The 16,754-nt window shown below is 45.6% G+C and overlaps 1 protein-coding gene across 1 annotated transcript in view; it reads left to right on the top strand.

The window, feature by feature from the left end:
• The window catches only part of CASQ2 (calsequestrin 2), a 38,841-nt gene extending 25,415 nt beyond the window's left edge, over window positions 1-13,426 (top strand). Inside the window, exons 6-11 of the mRNA XM_013950060.2 lie at window positions 670-800; window positions 4,565-4,610; window positions 7,287-7,341; window positions 8,613-8,713; window positions 9,100-9,174; window positions 13,144-13,426. Coding sequence (XP_013805514.2) covers window positions 670-800; window positions 4,565-4,610; window positions 7,287-7,341; window positions 8,613-8,713; window positions 9,100-9,174; window positions 13,144-13,344 — 609 coding nt within the window. The 3' untranslated portion in view covers window positions 13,345-13,426. The remainder of the gene's footprint in view (window positions 1-669; window positions 801-4,564; window positions 4,611-7,286; window positions 7,342-8,612; window positions 8,714-9,099; window positions 9,175-13,143) is intronic.
• The last annotated feature ends 3,328 nt before the right edge of the window (window positions 13,427-16,754 follow it).

The following is a 16,754-nucleotide window of genomic DNA, read 5'->3' as shown; positions in this document are numbered from 1 at the left end:
TGTGCCTCATCTCCTTCTTTGCTGTTTGAGACCCTCAAGTCTCAAATGGAAGAGACAGGCATATGCCTGCCTCAGGCTCCCCATGTACAACATGAAGACATGCAAATAACTAGTCTGTGAGGAATAAATGGGGGATGCTTGAATAGGGGTCACAGAGACACATGGATCAAAAGAGTTGTAAGGTGCAAAAGGACACTATGTTTATCACAAAACCTCACTCTATCTGTAACTTCCAACTCCACCATTTACATGGTGTTTTCCAGAAGCTCAGGATGATCTCAGATTTAATGTCCAGCTCCAGTTTTTCATTTTGAACATTCCTGTAACTAGTAGTATGTGTGTCCACATTTTGATTTGGTCCTGTTGCAAGATAAAAGGTCATTTCTGCAGTTTGGGGGCAAATTCTGGTTTGGGTTTGAAAACCAGCCCCATCAGAGTCATGAGTGCGTAATTCTGGCCTTGGTCTGACCCAGTGCTTGAGACAAGTAGAATAGAAAGCATCAGTGTTTCTTTACCAAGGAAGGATTCATTCATGTTCTTCATGGCCACTTCTAATAATGCGTTCTCTGAGAGAGCACCTCGAACTCTGCTCTGCTACCAGGAAAGACCCTAGGTAGGCAAAGAGGCACATCAGATTTACTCACGTGTGACCTTCTGCCACTGCAACAGGTTGCCAAGAAATTAGGTCTGAAGATGAATGAGGTGGATTTCTATGAACCATTTCTGGATGAGCCTGTTCACATCCCTGATAAGCCTTACACAGAAGAGGAATTGGTTGAATTTGTGAAGGAGCACAAAAGGTACGTAGAGTGCAGGATGTTCCTGGCCATGGGAAGTGGGTAAAGGTGTCTGTCATCATAGGCTTCCCCCTCTAGGGCAGCCCATCTCAGTAGAAGTGAAGATGACTACCACTTTTTGGCTGTTTGCTGATCCGAGTTTGAGAGTTTGGTGAGTCTTTTCCTAACCCCTGAGATACAAGCAGCTGTACCACAATCACAGCCAATCAGTACATGGAGCTATGACAGCACAACTTCCCTCCTCCTCCTGAGTTAGTCTAGTAGAGAAGCTTTCGGGCAGTAAAGAGTGGTAAGTCTGCCCTGCTCGTCCATACTTTTTATTTAGGATTGTACAGAAAATGATTTTCTCCTGGACTGTCAGGTGAACACCAAATTCTGTCCATCCCTCTCCTTCCCCCAAACAGCTTCACTAATGGCTATGCTCCTCTCCTGATGTCAGATAGGTCTGTACACAGACTCTGAGCTCAGACCAAGGTCAGAGGAACCATGATGGACTAAGACGAACGGCACCACACTTCTGCTCAGAGCGGGGTGCACAAAGTAAGCTCCTTCAGTTACAACTGTGTTGGAACTCATCTGGAAAGGTGCTGAGGACCTACAGTTTTTGATCAAGTGAGTGGGAGCTGTGGATGCTCCATGCTTTTTGCAATCATCAGGTGTGTGGCATAATTGGTTAGGGACTTGGCTACTTGAGGAGCCCAGGAATCTAGAAGTGACTGGAAAGCCTGATCCAGTGTCAATGCACAGACTTAAATATATAGGCACAGATGCCTATGAGGTGCTGTATTTTTGCACCCTTAAAAATACAGTGCAGGATAGTCACACCAGGTATCTGCTGCTCCTGCAAATGCATCTCTTGGAAGACATTCAAGGGACCAGAAAAGTGTTCAGTAAAAACAGGGCCATGGATACTGTTAGGGGATAAAAAATAGGACTGAGCTGGAGATTTCTGCTCATACACACAGGGTTAAACATATTGCTGGGTATAGAGACAGGAGACTGGTCACATACAGATTCAGAAGACAGACTTGGAAACAGATCTCTGCTTTTTCTGAAATATGAAGGGGTCTTCTATCCCCCATGTACTCTCAGGTCACTTTGCTGACCTCCTACACTTCCTGACCACAGCTTTTCCCATCTTTTTCCCCAAGTTCTTTCTGTCAAACAGCAGCATCAGGAGTCTGATTAAACACAGTCAGATAAATGCTAGCCTAAGGCAAGCTCTCCATCGGCACAAAATTGCAGTGGAAACCCCCTGCGTCTTACATATTTCAAGATGCTATCTTGCGCTTGATAGAAGTGGGGGAATGTGTCTTTTATTTTGTAAAAGTCAAGGCTCAGAAGGGAATTAAAAGGAGTCTCATGAAATCAGATGTGTGAAATCCCAGAGCTGCCAAGGTGCTGTCATGAGAGGGGAATAAAACCTTTGGATCACAGTGATATGTTCCCAGCAATTAATACTGCTTCTTCTTTCCTTGCTGCTGGTAAAGCACCTTAAGCCAAAGGTTGGAAGCGGAATTAGTCAGATACAGAGATGATCAGGCATGTAGAAAAAATGAAGCAACTTCAGCAGTTGCTGCCTGCTAGTTCCATTTAGACAACTCGGAAGGAATTTCTCCACTGCAAGATGGTCTATAAGGGCCACTTGCCTCCTTCCCCTCACACAGCAGAGTCTTTCACTTTACTCCAGCTGGGAGTCATGGGATATCCTTCCTCTAAGGTGAGAAAAGCCTCTGCCATCTCTCCATCCCTCAGAAGAAGGAGTACCTACCCCATCACATCACTAGTGGAAGCTCCCCATATTCAGAAGTACCCAATCGCTTTTGCACACCTTAAGAAGCCCCTTCAAAAGGGCTCCCCGCTGTGCTGCTCAGGCAGGCTTCACCACCTCTCCCTCCACCCTGTCTCATTATCAGTTCTGACATGGGATATTCAGAACCACAGATGTATGCAGTATGGGGTGCACAGTGGGGCTGTCCATTGCCATTAGGATATGCTGTGTTCTAATCCTTAGTCATTTCCCAACAATTTCTAGCATTCTTTTTGTCTTTTTGCCTTCAGAACTGATGTTTTCCTAAAAGTACCCACAGTGACACCTGGACCTCCTTCCTGAGCAGCAATAACTAATTATAACCAATTTAGAACCCATTGTTGCACATGTATAATCAAGGTTGGTTTTTTTTTTCCATGTGCATTACTCTCTATGTGTCTATCTATCATGCAGCTACTCAAGTCAGAGGAGATCCCTCTGCAACTCTTCAGATGGTGTTGACCATCTGAATAATTGTGTATGAGAAGCAATTTTTTCATCTTACCATTCACCACCTTTTTCAGACTATGTAAGAATATGCATATGATCAAGCCACAGTATACGCTATGAATTTTAACTGGTTAATACCCTTCATAGTGAAAACTGACCTTTCCTTTCTACCTTTCATTTACTATCTTCAAATGTCATTAATCCACAGGAGGGCCTCTCCTCTTACGTCATTGCAACATAGTTTCTTTGATAGCCTTTAGTAAGTGACTTTGTCAAATGCTTCTTTAAATGCAGTAAACTGTGTTGACCAGAATACCTTTATCCACTGGTTGACTCGCTCCAAGAACTCTAATGGATCTGTGAAGCATGACATTCCTCTAAAAAGTCACGTAGTCTTTTATCCTCTTGTATTTATTCAAATGTGTATTAATTCTATTCTTGCTAATAACTTCTATGAGTTTGCCCACATGGAAGTCACCCTTCCTGGTCTGTGGTTCCTCGTATCTTTTTGGAACCTTTGAAAATGCGATCATCGGTCCTCGTGTCCACCCTTCTGGCAGCGAGGCACACTGAGCCGACAGATTACACACCTCTAATAGCACAGCATCAGTTTCATATTTGATTTCTGTTGGAATTCGTGGGTTAATGCCATCTGGTCTTGGCAGCTCGCTACTATTCATTTTACCAATTTGTTCTAAAACCTCATCTACTGACACTTGTCTTTGGAACAGTTCCCTAGACCTGTCTGCTAGGAAGAACTGCTCTGGTGGGGGAACCTCCCCAGGCACCTTGTATTACAGTGAGCAGAGATGCAAAGAATTACTTTTGCTTTTCTGCTTTGGCCTTATATTCCTTAGGTGCTCCTTTAACACATCAGTCACCTCTCAGCCTGACAGACTCTTTAACAGGCTTCCTGTTTCTGATGTGGTTGAAAACATTTATTGCTCTTTTTTCTTGCCTTTTGTGAACTATCCCAAAAATTTGCTTTGGCTAACCTTATGATTTAAATTTTCTTGCCAGAGGTTATTCTGCCTTCTTTGTTTCAGCAGAATTTTGAAGGATTTTTATGGTGCAATTATGCTGGGGTAAAACTAGGAAAAGAAGAGAACAAAGCCCAACAGGCGAGCAAGAATGTGAATAGCCCAGGGACTGCAATACAAAACTTTACTTGCTCAAAAACTGAATGGGCCATCTCATGCTCTCAGCTCCACATGGTGGAACAAACTACAATGTGTGAGGATAATTCACCAAAGAATTCCAGCACAGAGGACCATCTCATCTTCTGAGGCACAAATAACAGCTGCAGTGACTCTAGTGGGGACAAGGGCAGAGTTTTATCACTGTAAATGAAAGGCTAATTTGACCTAGTGTGCCCCTAGGCTTGCATTCAAAGTGTGCTAGCTTATGAAGCTGATGCCAGTCACCAGTCAAATATGCCATGGCGACCTCTTCCTGTCACAGTGGACTGCTGTCTGCATCCTCAAAGCATGTCTCTTCTTCTTTCCAGGTCTACCTTGCGGAAGCTGCGCCCAGAAGACATGTTTGAGACCTGGGTAAGCACATGCGGGTGGGAAGCCTTTCATCTTCTGTGAGCTTCTAACAAGACACAAATCCTTTCTGGCTACCAAACTGCCTTATAAAAGCTCCAACATCTGACTAGACAGAAACACCAGCTTTCCTTCCTTGCAAAGTGGCTGCAGTATTATAGACATGCTGGCTGCTTTGGGAAGAAGGGAAAGCCTTGGTTATGATGTCCAACACCTGAATTCAAACTATATGCTTAAATGCTTTGCTGAGCAAGGATGGACAGCTGAGCGGGGGCCCAGTTGCTCCTCAGAGAGAACCAAAGGCTAGCAAAGCATGCCAGGCGGCCCCAGCAGTCATAATTCACCTCCAATTCTGCGCAGGAATGGAGAGGGAGGAAGCAGGATAGAAAAGCAATTTCCCAGCAGTGTAAACAGTGCTGATTCCCAAGAACTGGCTATTCCAAACAATGGAAGAAGAGAAACTATTCTCAATTAAGTAACTACCCTAGCTGGTCCAGATGTATCTGTTGTTAAGTCTCTCTAGCAATCATGATATGACTATATGTTCAGCATCTTTGGGAAGGATTTTCTCAGAGACATCCAAGCTGTTGGTAGGGTGACTTCAGCAGCTTGTTTACTGGGTGAGTAAGGGCTCTTGTACTGAACAGATGACTAATGGAAATTGTACAGGAACAATTGTACAATTCAAAATCCAAACGAGGGCAGGCAATTCCGTTAATTATATACACTATGGAGCAAATGGTGCATTGATTGCACTTCTCACAGCATGAGCAAACCACACGTTGGAGATTCTGCAGAATTAACCAGCAGTTTGGAACAGATCGCACAAGGCTTTTGTGGTCTGCAAGTGTGGGGGAAGAGGGGAAAGGTGAAAATTAAAGAAAAATCATGTATTACAAATTATTCCTTCAGTGCAAATGAGCATGATGTTAACAGCAGGTCAGGGAACTTCAAGTGCCAGCAGAATGCTGAAAAACAAATTGAACAGGTGCTTTAAGGACATTAAAGACAATACAGTCATTCCTCCAGAAAGCTCAATACAAGATTTTTAATAGCATTCAGTTGCCTTCTTGCATAACATGAGATGCTGTGGGCCTCAGAGGCATCAAAAACCTTGGGAATCTTTAATACAATTGAATCAGGAGTTAAGAGTCTCTTGGGCATGATAGCTTTCTCATTTTATTTTGAAATACGTTTTCAGTGTAGAAGATGGCTTCCAAGATCCATTGAAGTCCCTCGAAGTTTTTTTCACGGGCTTCAGTGGGACTCAAATTTCACACACATGGTGGTTTTGATTTCATACTGAATATATTTTAAAATAACTTCAGGAAAAATGTGAATTGTGAATGATGGAGTGTTTGCTTAACGAACACTGAGAATACAGGGATCGTCCCATTAAGCTCAGGAGATTCTTATATACAACCGACAGCATGTTTGATTCTAATTCTGCTGCAAATTGAGAATATCACAAGTGACATCACTGGAGTTACTCCAGTTTTAAACCACTGCATTAGAGGTCTGAATCTAGCCCTGGTTTTGTATTTTCCTGTCTGACAATGCTGCTGGCAAATATGGAGAAAAAGCGAAACTATAGATTTTGCCAGCTGTAAGTGGTGTGAATCCTGGAGTAAATTTGCCTAGAATGCCTCTGTGAAAATGTATTCCCAAAGACACCAGTGAGGGCTCAGCATCCACTATTGTTTCTAAAGATAATGTTGTCCACTTAATCTTTTAGAGTTTTTTTTCCTTTCAGTTTTTGATGGTGGCTTTGTTACCTCTGGGCTCAAAAGGGAAAAGAAATTAGCATTTAGATGGGAATTTTTTTCTCACATTAAAACCAATTGAAATGGAAACAGGGACCAGCAATGGACGAGGAACGCGAAGCTGTTCTGTGGGATAATTCTGCGATGACATTTCGTAGCAGGCAGATGATAAACCATCTGGCAGATCCATCGGCCTTTGCCAATATCATTACCTAAGCCCGCAGTCATGTGGCTCATGGAGAAAAGCAGTCCGGCTCCTCCAAGCCACCAGGCTGTCGTTTCTTCCCTGCACTCATTTGAGCCCCATGGCATTTGCACAGAGACATCCTCTCCCAATTGGTTCCCCTCACTGCTCACAGAGCCCCCTGCCTGGACCAGACCTTTCACCTCCCAAAGATGCGCAAGTAAGCCAGCTCACCTCTAGTATTATGAGCAAACCCCGTTCACTCACTCTAAAGGAGTGTGTTTGGGGTCTGAACAGGAGATATTTGTCTCCCCATGAACTGGCCCCTAACATCTGTAAATCAACTGGGGATGTGTGGCCTCAAGCCATGGTGAGTGAGCCCATTCCCACCCACCCCCCCCCCAAGCTAGAGGTCACGTGGCCTCCTTCAGAAGCAATCTTTTGCCCAACCACACCACGAGAGGCTCTGTCTCCTTCACTGCTGCAGTGTCCACCTTGTTTTTAGTTGCAGGACTTCAACAATGCCACCCAAATCACCCTGTTCAGCACCTGCTACCTCCACAGCTCAGTCCTACCTCAGCTCTCTTTCTTGGTGTTTCAGTGGGGCTCCAGTCAAGCCTCCCTTTATGATTGAGTGGTTCTTCTGAAAGTATCCCACTTGTGCTGGTCTCCAGTAGCAGCCGGGCCCCTATCCTCTCTCTCCTGGCCCATCAGTAATGGTGTTATTGCTTCCAGGAAGATGACATGGAAGGAATCCACATCGTGGCCTTTGCTGAAGAAGATGACCCAGGTAGGAGGCCATTTTCCTCCTTGTATGACCCTGTCATTCAAGGGAAGCACGGTCTGATGGGCTTTATTTGCATTGTGGCTGTTCTGTGGGAACCTTGCGTGCAGGTCCCCCTTTGCAGATCCCCAGATTTCCCCTTCTTGTCCCTGCTCACATGCTGCTCTCCCTGCTTTGCTCCTCTGTGTGTGATTTACCTCCCTCATGAATGCACCCCTCGTGCTCCCAGAGGCATCTCACTCTCCACTGCTGGCTCTGCCCTGACTCCTCCTTCCAGGGTCCGTGCCTTTCCCACATGAAGGCTGTCCTGCTGGTAGCACAGCCACGGGGAGCCTCCCTGAGAAGGAAGGCTGCCTGCTGCCTTTCAGCTCAGCACTCGTAACTTGCCTTTTCCAGAGCAAATCCAGTCCAGCAGCTGGGAGCCTGTCGGACCAGCCAGACAGCCCTGTCTCCTGCCAGGAACCCCACACCCTGGCCAGGAAGGGGAAGCCGGTGCCTGCCAGGACAGGGAGCGAGGCTGCTCAAGAGCATTTGCGCTAGGCATTAGCTGTTTCACTGCTCGGGAGTCAAATGCATGGGCTGAACCATCAGCTCGGGATTTAAATTGATCGCCAGCTGGAAAAAAAAAAAAAAATCACCCTTTCCAGCCCAGCCTGGCACCAGGAAGTAATTCATCACTGGCCTGCGTTTCCTTAGCAGCTTTGTATGCCAGTCCCAGCTGTTGCTGAAACAGTGCCCAGCACAGACCTTTGGTTTATTCTGCATGGCAGGTTATACGTTTTATGGTACAGAGTGAAGAAGCAGGGGCCAGAGTGCCAAGATTTGCTCTCTGACTCTGCGGTCGCCCTGCTGTGTGGCTCGGGAAATGTGCTTGGGGCTGGATTTGTCAAGTACACTTAGAAAAGCTGTGGGCAACAATTCCTGAAAAGCAATGGAAATGGTGCTGCTAAATCCTTCCCAGCACATGGAAAAGCTTTAGCCTCTCAGGGACTCCTTTCCTGACTCGCTGAAAGAAAATAGTGACATTGTTCCATTCCACAGAAAGATTACGAGACTTAATCCATGTGTAACTAATTTCAGTATCCTGGGAGGATGCTGGAAATTAAAAGCATCATGATCAGAAAAAAAAGAGTTGGGAGGCAGCATTTTCTTTTACAGAAAGGAGAATTATAAACAATTCTTGTTTTCACAGGGGGTGAGGGATGTTGAAAAGCCCAGGAGTGCAAATGCTGATGTGTTTTTAGGAGACGGATGTAGTGGTTCATATATCATTTCAGATGGCTTCGAGTTCCTGGAAATTCTGAAGCAGGTTGCCAGGGACAACACAGATAATCCCGACCTGAGCATTGTGTGGATTGACCCCGATGACTTTCCGCTGGTGAGTGGCAGAGGCTCGTTTCCTTTCTTGGGTTTGTGTGTGGATGTGTGAGAGCACCAGCATTGCCCCAAAGTGTGCACAGAATACAAAGGAAGGGAAACTGGGCCTCAGGAGATCAAACTGAGGGCTACTCATTCAGGGTCTGCCTCCCAGCCACATTTTGCACACTAGCGCTGGAGAAAGAGGGTGATCTATGTGGCTGTCTCGGGAACATCCCTAGGATAAGGCATTTTTCTCTGCTGTGTGAGGCAGCCCAAGTTTGAGGTCTAACTCTCTTCTCCAGATTTAATCAATACACAGTCTCTTCACTACAGTCCGGCTGGCTGAATTAACATAAAGAGGTTTTGCAAAGATCCTTGCCTGAGCTTTGTTTTTCATTACTGCAGCTGATCACTTACTGGGAGAAGACTTTCAAGATCGACCTGTTCAGACCACAGATTGGGGTGGTGAACGTCACAGACGTGAGTAGCACAAGCCCAGAAAATCCAGTGATTGAAAGATTAGAGTGCTAGAAAGGACAGGATCTAAGATAGAAAGCAAGCCCACTGAGGTCAGTAGGACTTTTACTGTTAAGTTCAAGTATACCAGGCTTTTTCCCCAGGAGAAAGTATCAAGACTTCACCATTTCCATGTGCAAATGGGCTCTTAACATCTCCAATGACAGGCTTCAGTCTGAGCATGCTTCTGCTGCTGAGTCACATGCAAACCACTTCTGCCTAGGACAATATTGGCCCCTGTGGTCTGAACTTCAGGACTTTGCCTGGTTTCCTTTTCAAGGCCTCACATTTCCACGCCTTCACTCAGCGTGCACCTTTGTGCCTTGCAGGAAGGGTCTGCTCTGACTGGAGCCTGGTTGGGCTTGAGGGGGAAAAGCGTTTGTCTGTGTGTAGGGGGGGGGGGTTGCATTTAGGGAAAGAAAAACCAAGAAGAAGGAAAATGTTTCTGCAGCAGAAGCAGAGTGGCACAGCTTGAGTGAAGGAGTGAAAGATGGTCCCCAACAGATGACAGGGAGCAACTGCACAGATTAAAAAATAAATAACACAGCCATAATAGGAAGACAGCATAAACTCAAAACAGAGGGATAGTCCTGGGACAAAGAGGGTAATTGGGGGATTTCTAGGCTTTCATCCCATTGAACCACTGCTGCCACTTCCCTTGCACAAGCTGCACTCTCCTGCAGCCTGAAACTGAGGCCATTTCCTCGCCGCATAAAAGTTCAGTTGCAAACACGCTGAGGGCCCAGAAGACCTTCTGCAGGGGCAGCAAGGAGGTGCAAGGCTCCTTGGTGCAAGGGAGCCTTTGTAGGCCCTGTTGAAAAAGTTCACAGACACGGTCCAGCCTGCAGCCAGCCCCTAGTTATAAATCCCCTTCATGTCACCGAAGAGCATGGCCAGGGGCTCTGACCCCCTCAGCAGCACTAACCGGGGGAGGGTCCCACCTCCCTGTGCCCATACCAAAGCCAGTGACACATGATGTCTGGCCACAGGGAGGAAGCAGGAACAGGGGATGGGAATGTTCCTGCATGCCCTCGCATGGAGCCCACCTATGCAAACATGGGCGAGAGCACAGCTCTGCCCTTGCCACTGGCCAAAACACAGCTCCCTGCCCAGCATCTGGGATTTTCCCCTGAGCAGGTAGCTCTGAGCTGTGCTGCCACATTACCATGGAAAGTGCAGCTCACCCCCCATGCAACCCCCTGTGCTTTGCTGCAGAGAGGCCAAAAAAAAAAGCATTTTTCCTCCTGACAATAACTGTCAAGCTGATCAGAGCACACTTAACACATGCTCCAGCCTGACTTGTTTACTACTTTATTTTTAATGATTAAATGCTGGATGCTTTGAACTGTGGCTTAAAATGAATCTATCTGGATATGGAGAGTGTCTCTGGAACCAGAATTGTCTCCATCACAGAAGTATTCTTAATTCGGTGTTGGGGGTAATGACATCTTTGTGTTTGAAATTTCATCAATACAGAGACAGATAATTTCATTAGGAGAGAGCAGGGAGGGACTTGGGAGAGTTGGGGCAACCAGCAGGGGCTTGGTGCTAGTTCTGTCCCTGCCACTGACCTTGCTCTGTGACCTGGAGCAATCCATGTCCTCCCTCCCATACTGTCCCTCAGGACAGTGAAATTCCTGTGTGTCAGAGAAGTGGTAGAAGATTGTGCCTCCTATTACTTGAGAAGCACTGCAAGATGGCAATGAAGCAAAAGCAATAGTTTATATAAACTGTGATATGCGGAAGGAAAGGCAAAGTAATGGTGTTATTAAGAAACTGATGGTCCTGGATCCTGCCCACCACATTTGAGTGCAAAGAAAGGGAACTGCACAGGTTGGTTCAGGAGTTACAGAGTAGGTGCAGAGCTGGCTAGATGTAGCTGGTGTTTTATATGTAATAGACCAGCATCTGTCAGAACACTGGAGAGATACCTAGAGACTGGGGACTGAGTGGGTTAAGACTTGTTAACAGAATTGTTAAGACAGACAAAAAGGAAGGACAAGTTAACATGCACCACCTAGAATAATATGAGAGATAAATGGACAAGCCAGAAACAGAGCCCAAATCTTTTAGCTTGCTGCTCTCATTACTAGCCCATGGTATCTCTCTTCATTGTATTTACTGCAGTTGGCCATGCTTAAAAGTCATGTCAAAGTTATGTTAAATAGCTATGAATGGAAATGCATGGAAGTCAAATTGAAAGTAGCAAGAAAATCATATACAAAGAGATATTAGGCATGAACATATGCCGTATTATCCAACAACCACTCAGAGACCTGTAAAAACTCATGGATTATCTAGAATTGATATAGTAAATGTTTCAGGTTGTTGATTATAATATTTGCAGTTTTTCTTTCATTCCTCTTAGGCTGTTTTCTATTCCTCAAGAGAGAGATCTAAGAAAGTTGTAGATTGGCTGGTGATACCTAAAACAAACACTGAGCTCATTTTGTTATTTCAGTGTTACATCACTGAATTCAGCTGAGGTAGACAGGTACAAAGTGGGACTTACACAGCAGAGTACAAACAAACGGTCCTGTTGGCTTCAGTGGACATAACCTCTGCGACCCCATCGCTTCTCTAAAAACCCGCCAATGCAAACACCACTGAGCTCCCAGAGGCCTCCCACTGGCCCATCACATCGTAGCGGCTCAGGACTAGTGTCACAACACATTACAAAATATTGCTGCTTTATTCACATAGCATCTTTTCCATGTGCAATGGGCCCAGTCCTATTCCCCTTATTCAAAGGTGTCATTTTTTGCCACACAAAAAGTCCTGCCATCAGCACAGGATCATTTGCATGAAGTATGAACTGCATGCCCTTCCACGCCTCCTTTTGCTATAGTTTTGGTGTTTTAGAAAGGAAATACAAGGGAGAAACTGCTTCCTCTGAGCAGAAATATAGCCCAGCTTTTTAGCAAATGGTACCAAAAAAAGAGAATTAGGCGCCACGACAGGGAAAGATGTGTAGTGAATTTGTCAAAGCCCATAGTTATCTTCTAATATATGACTAGTGCTTGGTTCTGCAACATCAAATGCTGACTGAGTTAACCTCACAACACCTCTGTGAAACAGGATGCTGATCCTATTTTACAGAGAGGCACCAGTGAAAGGGAAGGGGCTTCCCCAGAGGTTTACCCAAGGAACCTATAGCAAAGTAGAGAGAAAAACTTTCATCTCCAGGTCTCAGAGAACATTCAAGCAATACTTTTTGTCCATGGCTAATAACTGTATTTTAGACAGCATCTTGCTCCTGAATTAATCCCTCTCTCCTCGCCTTGTGCAGATGGCTGGAGAGAAAGAACAGAGGGGACCTATAGACCAGGGCATTGAGGTTTGTAGCCATTCTTCATGCGAAGCATGGCTAAGATGACCTGGGGAAAGGCTCTTCCAAGTGAAGAAACCACTATTACATACAGAGAGTCCACAGCATCATCCTGAGGCAAAGCTGATGTTCAAAGGGGGGGGGGGGGGCTGACAGCAGGTGAGCAGGCCCAAAGGAACAGACCCCAGAAGGGCTATGGAGTGAAAGAGGGAAAGGCTGTGGACTGGGGCTGTGCAAGGGGAGGCAGCATAGCCTCTTTACATAGATTTAGGGTCAGCAGAACTGGCCACACAGGGTGAGGAAAATGCAGCATGTACATGGGCAGTAGGAGTGAACAGCACCACACACTCCCATAGACCCATAAACCAGTCCCACCGCTCCTACTCAGAAACACCAGCACTTAGAGGCAAGTGGTGAACCCAGCAAGTGGGTAATGAGATGTTTTGGCTGATCCTATCCCCAAGCTGTGTCAGAGAGGTAAGCTAGCCACCACCAGTCCTACATCCCACCTGCGGTCCAACCCTCCCCCCTGCAATAGTAGCGAACCTGATGTCTGGTTCATGTCTCTGAGAGTGGCTAATCCCCTCTGTCACCTGTCCTTGCAGGCTGACAGCATCTGGATGGAGATCAGAGATGATGATGACCTGCCCACAGTCGAGGAGCTGGAGGACTGGATAGAGGATGTGCTTTCTGGGAAGATAAATACCGAAGATGACGACGACGACGATGATGACGACGACGACAATGATGATGACAATGATGATGATGATGATGATGATGATGATGATGATGATGACGACGATTAGTTTTGACTGTGTACAGTTTGACTTGTGGGTGCTGAGAGACCTCTGTTGTGGCAGGTTGCTCCATCAGAAGACCTGTGTTTGAGTGTCAGCAAGCACCTGCCTGCTCCTCTTTCCCCCTCTGCCCTGCTCCCCTTGCCCTTGCCAGGAGTCCCCACAGCCTGATTCTCAGCAGTGCTGAGCGACCAGGACTCCCCCTGCAGTGGGTGATGCCTGCGGGCACCCAGCACCGCTGTAAATCATGCTTCCTTAATACAGACAATAGGAATTTGCAGGGAATCCCCCCTGAATCTCCCCAAGGTGGGAGGAAAAGTGGCTGCCCACTCACTGCCAGAGGAATGCATTAAGCCAATTTATATTATCCGTGCTCATCAGCCCAACACTTACATCCAAAGACCAAATCTCATTCATAGAGAAGGTCACTGTAAAGTTTAGTCCTTTTTTATTAAACAAAATATGCTTTGCAGCTATCCTGCCAAGACCACTGAATCCTCCTGAAAGTTCTGCTAAGGGAGTCCATAGCTACTCATTAACATGTTGTAAGTAGCAAAAAGCTTTGGGAGGGGAGGAGGGCTTTACAGACACTAGTTAAATTTTCAGCAATTCCATATAACAGGATATTCTTTTCTGGCAAAGCAGTGCAAAACCAAACACCACATTCCCTGTCTAGCACAACATCTTCTTGATAGGGTTAGTGTGGGTGGTCTGATATGGGACATTGCAGCTTGGAAGTTCCTGAACTGCTGGAAAGGCTGATCCAGATCCGAGCCCAGATTCTTGAGGCTAATGATCACTGTGCTGAAGTGAACTGTTGATTCTTAACCCCAAAGTTTCAAGAAGCACCAGACCAGATCCCAGCCAAGTTCCAAACATCTGCATCGAAATCTGGGTTGGGCCTACCTTCTTCTTCAGGTGAACCTCAGCTGAATTAAAGGTTGTGCACTGAGAGCATGAGATAGTTGAAGAGGAAATGTGAGAGGGCATACCCCAGCTGCTGGAAACATTCACAGGGGCCTGTCCTGAAGCCACCCTATTCCACATGACCTTCCAGCTTTAGCTGACTTTTTAACCCAAATCCCACATGGCATCTTTTCCGATGACCAAGACATTAGGAGGGAACACATCCATCCAATCATATTAGATGTTGGATAATGTGAGTCGGGCAATGAGTAGTGAAAGGATTCAAGCTGTTTGTCTTTTAAGTATTCAGCTGCAAAATTACTCCCTGCTTAGAGACTTAGGTGTCCCATGGTAGCCTGTGAGAAGCCTCTTTTGACCGCAGACTGAAAAGGAGCTCAGGGTCTCAGTTTGCAGTCAAAAAGGTCACTCACAATGCAAAGGGTCAGCAACTCAGTCCTCGCGAATGCAACACCATCCATGCGCAGGTCACTTCAACAGTGTTATATCTCTCTGCTTTCCCCAGCCTGCAGATTTCAATTGTCTTAGCTTATTAGGTTTGACAATAGTGCAATGAATGGAGAGTTTGGAGATAGTTTTATCTCTATAAATACATCTATAAATACCTTTTCCAGTTGTTCAGACTTTTTAGCATAGGTAGGGTATATTTGTCTTCTCTTTCTAGAGACAAGGAACATTGTTCTAATCTTTCTCACACTGGCTTACGTCAGAGATAACAAGTGATGTTAGTGGAATTAATAGTGCAAGGGACAGGAAAATCAAAGCTTACTGTATGAATGTGAACCAGCCTGATGAGAAACAAGGTTTACACACCACATATTTCCTTTATTGGATGAAGTGCAAAGCAAAGTTTTATAGATTTTTTTTTTCCTGCCTGTTGGTCAGTCTCTTTGTCTCTCTATATTTACAATAGCTGAAATAGAAATTTAAGACTACTGGTATAAAAAGGCTGAAGTACTGATATACTTCTACTTGTGCCATGTCCCCTTGGTGGAAAGTGACAGTATGAACAGCACACAGGGAGATATCTATGCGCCTGTATGTACACAAATAAGTACTGTGCTCATAAAGGGCTGGTATATGGTATATGACAATAGACCTCTTTGAATATCAAATGCTTAACCAGCACTTTTCAGGCACATGCTCTTAGAAGAATAGGTTATACGAGGACATCAAAGCCCCAAGGTCAACTATTATCTTTTATACATTTGCCCTTTCTTGCTTCTTTATGATGCATAGACACTGTGTGGAAGACTTGAATGAAGTGTATTTGGGGAGACTGTCTGGGTATTCACACTGGGATTATGAACAACTCGGCCTCCATCTTAGAGGACCCTGTGGAGATTTTCAGAAGGCTCAAGATGCAGCGTGCTTTCAGCTTGGCAGTCCTCTCCTCTCCTTCACGCAGCCCTCTCTCCTGGTTGGAGGGGTGCACAGGACCTTCTGCTCTTTCCTTCCAGCTATTTCCTCCTTGCTGAAGGCCCTCTGTCTCTGGGAGAGAGGGAGGACTCAAGAGGCCTTGTGGAGAGCAAGCAGGAGACTCAAGGCCTCATCCATGCACATGGCTAAGGAGCAAGAACTGGCAAAACTAGCAGTTTAGTAGTCTCTCAGCCCACGGTTAGGGAACAAATACTGCTTGCGTTACTCACCTGAGAAGAATACTTGTTTAACTTTACCTTGGGACTATTCCCAGGAGTAAAACATGTAAGATTTCACCCTGCATAAGAACTTCCTTGGCATCCTGCATAGGCCCTGCAGGCCAAGATCAGTCATTTCCAAGTCCCATGAATTTCTATAAACATGAAGAATAAATGAATAAAGCTCTACTGCCTTTCCCAGAGGGATCTCTGGACATCCCAAATGCCTGGGTACTTTCTGCATAGTTCCCCTTCTGCTCTGGATGCCCGTCTGCCCTGACATACCCCTCTCTAGGTGCTCTGAGAGGCATAATTTGCTAGCCCCGCTCAAAAGCAGAACAGACAGACCCTGTAACTGGCATGACAGCTCTGTCCAAGTGCACAGGTGTTTCACAAGCACAAATGTATTTCAGTACACCAAGCGACAGAGATCTGGGGGAAAAAAATCAAGGTGGTGGTGCTTAGGCTAATACAGAGGCTCAGTGAGTTTGAGCTCCTGCTGTGGCTGATGGGCTGGTGTCAGTGATTTGTAGAAAGTTTCTCTTGAGTTATAAGAGAAAGGGCTAATCACATGGCTGCCACTCCTCCATGGTGCCAGTGCAGCCCTTTAATGAGTTCCCCTTTTTCCCTTCCCTCATTTCCCTATTACAGTTTCCTCTAGTTCTCTTTGTCCATGGATGAGGTCTTTTTATCTTTAGCTCTTAAGCTAAAACCTTTTACTTATAAAGCTAAAAATGCCCAGTCTTCTTGACTCTCTTCTTTTATGTCATAATCTCTCAATATGTGACCAGTGAGATACCAGAGGGGTCCGGAGTTGTGACTGATAAAAACACTGTATTGCTCTGTACAGGCACTAGT

Source organism: Apteryx mantelli, chromosome 1 (genome assembly GCF_036417845.1).
Source record: "Apteryx mantelli isolate bAptMan1 chromosome 1, bAptMan1.hap1, whole genome shotgun sequence".
In the NCBI taxonomy this organism is placed as follows: domain Eukaryota; kingdom Metazoa; phylum Chordata; class Aves; order Apterygiformes; family Apterygidae; genus Apteryx; species Apteryx mantelli.
The sequence above is the reverse complement of the archived record's forward strand: the minus strand, read 5'-3'. Positions and strand labels throughout refer to the sequence as shown.